The 9,706-nt window shown below is 45.3% G+C and overlaps 1 protein-coding gene across 1 annotated transcript; it reads right to left on the minus strand.

Moving 5' to 3' along the window:
• Nucleotides 1–7,252: 7,252 nt before the first annotated feature.
• Nucleotides 7,253–8,930, minus strand: LOC147884551 (fasciclin-like arabinogalactan protein 4). Its single transcript, XM_087397699.1, has one exon. It carries the CDS (start codon nucleotides 8,894–8,896, stop codon nucleotides 7,541–7,543), a length of 1,356 nt encoding a protein of 451 aa, XP_087253825.1. The 5' UTR covers nucleotides 8,897–8,930; the 3' UTR covers nucleotides 7,253–7,540.
• Between the last annotated feature and the right edge of the window lie 776 nt (nucleotides 8,931–9,706).

The raw sequence follows: 9,706 nt of genomic DNA on the forward strand, positions 1-9,706 counted from the left end.
TATAATTTGTTAAGCTATATATGTTTATGGCTTGCCTTTATCTTAAATATTCTAATGCATTAAGAATTCTCAATAATTTTGTCATGTGATGATGATAGAAATTCATTAAGATGACAAAGATGAGCCTTGACAAGCTCACATATAAACACGACATCCACATGATCACGTCCCTAGAAGATATCTTCAAAAAGTGGATGACAATATAAAAAATGTGCATAGCTGGCCAACTCCCTAACACATTGGGTGAAAATTGAACCATTGAAAGAAGACAAAAAAGCAAAAGATGTGATCAAAGAGGGAGAGGACTTTGCAAAGGTCAGGCAAGCGCACCGCATAAAACTCCTGTTTGTCGAACCTTGTTTCGTTGTTTGGAGGGACTATCTGAGGACAACATTCTTACACGATAAGATAATGAAGCATACTGTTGTCTTAAGAAAGTCAAAGAAGGCAGAGAAATTGATAGATATGGAAGATGCTACAAGGAAGATGAAAGCAGACCAGGTTCTCCAAGGAGCAGCTACGGCACATTTTAGTACACTTGCTGGAGGTAATAAGAAGGAAAGTTGGGATGTTGTCGTATTTGCTTGTGCAATTATAGATGATGAATATAACAAAATAAGTAGATGGTCTGAAGAGTGGATTAAAAATGCATTAAGCAAGATGAAGAGACCTACACCATTGCCTGTTCTAGTGATAGATATGATCACCTCACGCTATAAGCGACATGTTGGATTTAAAGAATCATTAGATAAAAAGATGCCATGGACAGTATCTGCAGTAGGAGCACATTTTGAAAGCACGGGTGTTTTAAATAAGTTGTCATGTGATACTTTTTGGGCCTTGTTGTCCTCAACATGATGTTTGAAGAAGAATCACATCGGTGTAGTCAAGAGGATTTTTCTCGCTTATTCACACTCTTGGATTCTATTAATAAGCATTATCAATTTGTCTTTATTGCATTTGTCAAGGACTTAGAAGTCATTGGGAACTAAATTTAATGTACAAAGCAACAAAACTGGAAAACCATCTGAGCATGGGGTGCATATGATACAAGTGCCAATCGAACATCATGCCAATACATGTGCTTCATGTTTGCTTTTACAAAGGAGATGACTATAATCGTGGCCAACTCATGCCAGTAGACTACGAACCTAATCTCTCCTGGGATAGAAATAGAGAATGTAGAAGAAAGATGGAATTCGAAATATGTTGATCATTTAATTGATTCATACTATCATGATGAACACAATGTTGTATATGTATTCACAGGTGGGGTTGTCACTCGAGTAGCTCTCTTGAAGAAAAGAAAATGTCTAGCCCTCACAAAATCCAAAGGTGATGTGGGAGATTTGGAGGCAATGTGTGCATAGCTTATTGAGGTTGATGAGTCTCTGAAGGTGTGGATGGAAATAGACACTCCTAAAGGCAAGGCATTCGTCGAGGCAACTCCAATAACAAGTGTTGAGCTTCTAAAACAAATATACAATGAAGCAAAGAAACCTCATCCAACATCTCCAAGGAGTTCATATGATGAAGGGCATACTAGAGGTAATGATACAAGACAGTGATAATATATGAAATATTTGACATTTATTTTTGGTACATATGATGATTTGTATTTTCTCTTTATCATTTTGATATTAGTTGTTATTGTTAGCATAGTCTTTTTATATCGAATGTTAAACTTTTCTTGTGTTCAAAATATATGTAAATGCAATTTGCAATGCTATGAAGAGCATTAAGGAAGAGACATAATCCTTGCATCCCTAGATTGCTTTATTTTAATTGACACAATTGTTTGAAAGTTTCTTTAATATATAAATGACACAACTTAATATTGTTTTTCATATGTGTACTTGACGAGTGCTTCTCAATTAATAACTACTGTCAAGAAAAATGTTCAACAAGATAAAGATATACAAGATCCTTATAGAAGTGTTCATGTACATGAAAACTTAGATATTAACAATCTCCATAGGATTGTGGCTCATTCCACATTAGAAGAATCCCATAGTGTAGGACATTGCACATTAAGTGAAAGGGAATCTATGCATATATTTAGTGATTGCTCACATGAGTCATTTAACCATGCAAATACTCTACTAGTACAAGAGGACATTGAGATGGACACTTCTAAAGAGGATTTAAGAGAAACTATAGAATGGTCCTCCAAAACAAATTATTCAATGCGAGAATCCATGCAAGGTTCGTCGCATACAAAGGAGACTCATAGAAATCATAAACGAGCTATCATTCTAGACTTAAATGGATTATTGCTTTGTAAGGTTGATAGGAACTTCTTTGATAATAGATGTTATAACATTGGGAGACCTACATTTTCATATATATTTTATGTCAGTCTCACGAAACTAAGTTCACAAGTAATTTAAATAGAGAATAATGCAAAATCAGTAGAAGCCTTATGAGTAAAATGAGAGATGTCTACTTATTGATCAAACTCATTGCCCATTTCTTCAAGTGATAAATCCCTAGATGCAACTCTACCGAGTACAGACTTAATGAGAGTCTCATCTTTTATTCCTTTCATACTCTTCGATGATGAGGCATGAACCTCCTTAGGTAAATCCTTCATTACATGGGGGTCTTCCTTGCTTCCTTTAACATGACTCTTTTTTGCCCTTTTATTTCTAAGTTCTCCCACTTTGTGAAAATTTCATTTATAAGATCCCATACTTCACCATTGTGATATGCAATTTGGAACATTCCATCCCATGTTCTAAAGCTATCACTTGGCCATCATGGATCGTTTATAGCTACAGAAATCTTGGTCTCATTTAACAAAGACAACCAAAATTTGGAGTGACAATAGACCAATCCTCTTTAGGTTATACAACAAACTCATTGTGATAAAAATGTACTCCTTCAATCAATGACATCGACTTCCCAATAATCATTGTCATTATTGTGTTCAAAGGCCAACAACTTTGCCTCCTTAGGAGTCAATCTAGCATACACAGCACAATTCCATGTTTTGTGTTATTGATTGTGGAAACTCAACATTGAGTTGCCTTTTCTCTTCTACTAGATGTGAGCCTCCAAGGACAAAGTATCGATAATCATTTACCTTTGACGATCAAATTATTTCCTGCTAGAACCTTGTGTCAAATTTATGAGTATGATAAAGTTGACAGCTTGTGCATGGGGATTATCTTTCATCCTGTTCTTCAAATTTTCAACATGAATTTAATGCATGACACGTATCTCTATTGGATGCAATGCCAATGAATCTCATAATATGTTTCTTGCAAGTGAGGATATACATAAGAATGAAATAGTGTATCTTGACATAGATTGCAATTCAAAAGAGGATGCAGTTATTAAGTTGATTAAGCAAATCAACTTGGGCGGGGGTCTCCAAGCAATTGAGTTTAGATCTCTCGCCCTTGTGTTTACGGGGACAGTTTGGAATATGGGGACTTGTTGATCCTCTGGCGGGAGGTAGTGGATCAAGGTACCACTTCCCTCCTCATAGGGCTAGTAATCATGAGGTCCATGATCAGGATCTGTTTCCTCCCAGTCGTTGGGCAATTCTTCAACCAACACTTGATTGACTGGGGTGATACGAGGTAGCGGGGGCTGTAGACCTAGTATGTGTGGTGGTAGCGGAGCTGGCTGAGTCTTGTACTGAGACTAGAGCGAGAGATCTGGGGGTTAGGTGGGGTTGTTAGGGCTAATGGGGGTCTCATTTAATACATGGGTTGGGGAAGGGACCTCGGATTGGGAGGTATCATGATTTCCCCACCTATGGCAGTGTGCGCAGTAGAGTGCCGGCCTTGCCCTTAGGCACAGGCACTCATTGGAGGGGTGGTTGCCATTGCATACCCCACACCAGACATTGTCTCTTTGTGGAAACAAGTGGGGGTTGCTCGGTGCCTCCTTGGAGGTTCCTATCCTCCATTGTTGGCCTAGCTGATCTAACAGATTGGAGGCCAGCTCACTCATATCAAGCCTTTAGGCTCGTTAGCCTCCTTCTTGATTGACTCTACACTCAAGGACCTAACCGATGGAGCTATTTTGGAGGGGGCCGAGGCCTTGTCTGAATTCACTTTATCCATCAAGTTGTCACATATATGGATGGCCACCTTGCTGCATAGATCAAAGGAGCTGGGATTCATCACCATGAGGTGGTTGCGTAGCTTCGGGTCTGCTAATCGATAAGGAAGTGAGGCAACAGTCGTTCGTCGCTCATCCGCTCATATGGCTCACAACGAGCATTGAGGTGCTTAATCCTAGCAATGTAATCCCTCAGGGATTCCTTGTCGCTCAGGGATCCACTTTTATTCACTTATTATTAGTAGGTGGGGAGTAAGTTCCACGTTGATCGGGCTCCATTTATGGCCGCCGCTGGGGGCAAACCCCACAATAAAAGCCTTTCTCAATGTCTCCCATTTGATCTTTTCTTCTAGGGTGAGAGCCCTATACCATTGGCATGCCTTGCCATCTAGGTTGAAGCCAAACGCATTGGCCATCTCTAGGTCACCTGGCGCACCAAAGGCTTCACAAATCTGTTCAAACCGTTCCATGTGGGAGACCGGGTCTCCTTCTCCTAGGAACTTGGTCATTAGCTTGGAGATGGCTAGGGGATGGCTTCTCGAGGGATTTGCCATCCCTGTAGGGAACACTAGGGTGGGTGGAGGTGGTGTTGCCCCCCTTCCTAGGGAGTTCACCAAAATACGCATTGCCTCGTCAGTCAACACCATTTAAGCGGCTAGCAGAGGTGGTGTTGCTGTGGGCCTGACGGGTCGCATGGCTGGTCTAGGCCTGGCCCAGGTGGTGGTCCCCACATAGTTGCTGGTACCGGCATTGGGACGAAGGTACCAAGGCCTGCATTCATTGGTGCAAGTGGTATAGACGGGAAGGAACAGACTCTTGGAAGCGGTGGGTCCTAGGGCTTGGTAACGTTGGTTCCATGTAGCGGGCGGTAGGGTGGAAATTGTGGGCATGGTAACGTTGGTTCCATGCAGCGGGCGGTAGGGTGGCAACTGTGGTGCCCCATAGTTGATGAAGGCTCATGGCACCGGGGCTGTTAAAGGGTCATAAGGCACTCCACCTTGGAAGTTCCTAGTATCCCCTCGACTTGGGTCTTGTCTACGGAATTCCCTCATCCATGGATCTTCATCATCCATGTTCTCCCACTGGGGAGGTCTGGCATAGGCAGAGGGACCTGGATCGGCGAAGGTGATTTCTGTCCCGGTTTGGGGTTTGGGAGCTATCTGTAGCTGGCCTTCCCTTCCTGCGGACATGCCGACAAAGGGGTTCTCCATGTCTGCCGACTCTATTCGTCCTAAGCGGCTGAACATGTTAGAGAACGTACCTCTAAGCTTGGATGCAACCAAAGGTGCAGGAGAGTTGGGAGAGGCTACACTTGTGAATGGAGCTTTCGAGGCCCTTGGACCCGAGGGGTCTTGCATCGCTTCTTCCAAACTCTCTGTTTCGTCAAAACTAGATAGAGTTTCTAGTCGGGGACCTACGAATGAGTGGAGGCTCTGGATCGAGCTTTCGGATTCCCAGCTAGGATGGAGGGTGGGCTAAGCGTAGCTCGAAGCGCTTTCTTCTGGCACGGGATCCTTTGTCAACATCCTTCCGGACCTCAAGTGCATGTGGGATGGCCTTGGCTGGGAACACTTAGGTTGAATTGAGGTTCTTGAATTTTCTTTTAATTCTTTGGCTACCCCAAAGGTATCGCACCAGTCGGTGGGATAGCTCTATAGCAACGCTTGAAGGGATACAATATAGCACTGAGTGACGGCACAAGAATATAACGACGACGACGGAGTAAGAATATAACCACGAGCGGTGGGATAGATGTATCTCAACGATCGGTGGGATAAATATTGCCACGTGGTCAGCACGAACGGTTGCGAGGGCTATTCTTGCGAGCATGGGGATACGGAATAATGGCGAGCGGTGGGATAGGGAATCGGTGGGATCTTACTAACGTGCCGATCGGCAGGATAGTATCGCGACAGGCATTGGGATCGAAACGACAGCAATCGGTGGGATAAGTGTATTGCAACGACGACGGAGTAAGTGTAAAACACCAGATGGCGGGATCAAAACAGCGACGGTCAATCGGATGAAAATAATGATGGGTGACGTGATGGGAGTAACGCGACGACCGGATGGATACGAATATGACCATGGGCGTGGGGGTGGGTTCACCACACCGGCGACAGAGTAGCACGTTGGCAACGGTTGGCGGGGTAGCTCTATAGCGACGGTCAATGGTTGTCAGATCGATGCGATAGCAACTCTAACACGCATTAAATCGATGTGGCGAGGTAGACCGTGGTCAAAGGTTAGGTCGACGGGATAGTTCTACGACACTGGGTCAACATAAGTTGACCGACGAGATACAGTCAACGCGCCGATCGACGGGGTATTTGGTCGACACGATAAGGCTACAACGCCGGGCTCGCAAAGAGGCGAGGCAACAACTTACCTAGGAGGGATACTTTATGACATCTAATATTAGGGAGACCCACCCTTCCCTAGCTCTTGGGTAGCTTTTGGGGCTGCCACTGCACATAATACATGCGTCTTCTCTCCCCTTCCTCCATCCAAAGAAAAGCCAAATCGAAGCGATATAGGAAGTTTGATGTGTATGACATATCTGTACCATAGGAAGATTTTCCGTTCTTTTGGAATCACATCCCATGGACGATCTATAGGGTGCACTCTCCAAGGCGAATGAAGTCTATTATTAATCTTTCCAGTTGTCTTGGCATGATTCTTAAGGGCCTATTTCTTCGACCAATTAATAAGGGCTAGTCAAGAATTTAACGAGAATCTCAAATTCAAATGAAGGGGGTTCTAATCATGTCAAATTTCTTAACGGTATGTATATATTGCTTGAAAATTTACTCCCTTGAACTTGGTACTTTAAGGACCTTCAAGTTTAACTATATAAAATTTGGTTTGACTTAAGAGTGGGCACTAGGAATGCTACTTTGCTTTAAGCAAGATTCTTGTAAAGTATTTGTTGGGGTCGAGATCATTCAAATGAGTACTCGTTGAAAAGAACAAGCCATTGTGAATGTAAGCTGAGAAACTCGACTTCACAAGTTCACATATACACACAAACCATTTTGAGCGAAAAAAAATCCATAGTTAACCACATTTAATGTCAGAAACTCGACTTCACATATTCACACAAACGACTTTGAGCGACACAAAATCACCAATGGAAGTGGACTTGTGTAAGTGAACAAGTGGGATGGGAAGAAAAGCTTTTTCTATAAATATGTTGAAAATAATCTGTGCCTTCTGTTCGTTAACGAACCATGAGACATTATTGATATTGACATGCTGACAAGTAGCCTAGCTGACTAAAGTGGCATCACCTCATCTATACATGGACGATGAAAATTTGAATATGACTATACGTTCAACTGTATGAAGGGCTTGTATCTGCTGTGTCCTAATTGTTGTAAAGAAAATCCTTGCGGTGAAGGTATGGCACCCCTTTTCAGCCATTACACGGGGTTAATAACAAAATTTGGTGAATAGCTGCTTCCCATCAAAGCAGAGCCAGCAAACAAAAGAAACCCAGTAGCAGAATAAAGTCCGTGACGGTGCTTTGGACGCCAGCTGGAGCGGCGGATGAAGATGAGGGTACCGTTGGAGCGTACGTCGGAGCACTCGCGGGTATCGATGAGGGACCTGCAGCTGGAGGGCTTGCACGCAAAGGGGCAGAGGGAGGAATAGTGGAGACGTCGGGTGAAGCATCGGGAGGATTTGCTGGGGAACCCGCGGAAGGGGAACCGGACTTCGGAGCAGGGGGGCTGTGGGAAAACGGAGAACCACCAGAAGCTCCATCGCTGCTTCCGAAGATGTTTTTAGGCAGAAGTACCCTGTCGATCACGAATATCGCCACTGGTTCGTGCTCCATAATCGTGGCTGTGACAGGGGCACTGTCCACGCCCGTGTAGATTGTGAAGACTCCATCGACGCTAGTCACATTGACAGTAAACCGCCCCGCCCCGCCGCTGAGAGGGTCCGAGGTAGCAATGGTGGGAGCGACGGGATTCTTGAATTCTTTGAGGGTGCCCAAGGGGTAATAAGCGTTAAGCGCGTGGTACTCAAGAACCAAGATTTTCTGCTGGGCTGTGAGCTTCTGCAGGGATGCAGAGGGAAGAACAGCGAATGCATCGTCCGCAGGGGCGAAGATGGTGATCCCTTCCTTGCTCTCGCTGTCTTGGAAGATCTGATCCACGCCCGTAGCCTGAAGAAACGCCACGAAAGTGTCGAATCTGCCTGCTTTGACGAGCGCGTCGGTGATGTTGATCGGCGGGGAGGGGGGGGAGGATTGGGTGAGCTGGGGGGGGACGAGGACTCTGTCGATCTGCAAGACACTGATGTTGTAGGGGAAGAGCTTGAGGGTGGAAACGATGGTGGCGTTGGGGGGGGAGTTAGGGAAGGGGAGGCCAACGCCAACGGAACCATCGGGCTGGACGGAGAGGCTAATCCAGCCGAGTTCACCGGAAGCGCGGCCGGTGGTTTGGAAGAGGGTGGTGACGAACTGAGAGGGGGGGCGGGAGAGCATCTGGGGGAGGTCGAGGTATTCGAGGAGGACATGGTAACGGAGGGTATCGGAGATCTGCTGGGCGGGGATGCCACCACCGACATAGCCAGCGAGGAGGGGGGAGATAGCGCTATCGTTGGGAGCGAGGACGGTGATGGAGGTGCGGGAGTTGATTTGGGAGGCGACGGAGGTGCTGGAGAGGAGGCGGTTGAAGAGGGAGAAGCCGTCGAGGCTACTGAGAATGAGCGTAATGTTTTGTTGGGGGTCGAGGAGGGCGGCGCAGGGGGTGGCGCACAAGAGGCCTAAGAGGAGCAACAGGAAGAGCAGCGGCTGCGGAGGAGGCGGAGGCATGGCGCAGCTCTTCGAAACAGAGGCGCATTTGCTAGCTCTCTCTCTTTTGCTTCTGTGTACCACCACCACCTACTACAGCTTCCTTCACGGACTATCCGTTGGGCCAGCTGGAACTTTAACAGTGCTCCGCTATTATAGTAGAAGCTTCTGTGTTTTCTCAGCTGACGAGGAATAAGAAGAGCCCCCTACCCTCTGAGTAGGTGGACCGGCAAACGCCTCGTTCCAAATCCTTACTCCACGTTTAATTGAAAGCAAACGCGCTAGAAAAAGCCAAATTTCTTCCCTAGTTGCTCCCTTATCGCAACCGTAATGACTACCGAATTAGGTGATCACAAGAGGAGCAAAAGGCACAACTTTTTAAAATTTCCCTTTTAATAAAAGTCTCTTCATATTCGGGAGAAAAAAAGGCAAAAGGTGAAGGAGCGAGTGCAGATGTTGCGGGTCCATGTAGGCCATCTCTTCCGTCGGTCCACTTACTCCTTACTCCACGGCAAACGAGCGCGTGTGCACTAACTCTCTGTGCGTGTGCGGAAGAGATGGCTTGCGTGGACCCACCACGTTTGCACTCGCTCGTTCACCTTTTGCTTTTTTTTTCTCCCAAATACGAACAGACTTTTATTAAAAGGGAAAATTTTAAAAGTTCTTCCTTTTGCTCTTCTCGTGATCACCTAATTCGGTAGTCATTACGGTTGCCATAAGAGAGCAACTAGGGAAGAAATTTGGCTTTTTCTCTCACCTTTTGGGTGTAACTCGCCTGCCTTTTGGTCTTCTGTTGATGATGGATCAAATATTAGAATGTTGTCATTACCA

The sequence above is a fragment of the Dipteris shenzhenensis genome, chromosome 26 (genome assembly GCF_047967505.1).
Source record: "Dipteris shenzhenensis isolate YYH24624 ecotype China chromosome 26, Dip_SZ_1.0, whole genome shotgun sequence".
NCBI lineage: Eukaryota > Viridiplantae > Streptophyta > Polypodiopsida > Gleicheniales > Dipteridaceae > Dipteris > Dipteris shenzhenensis.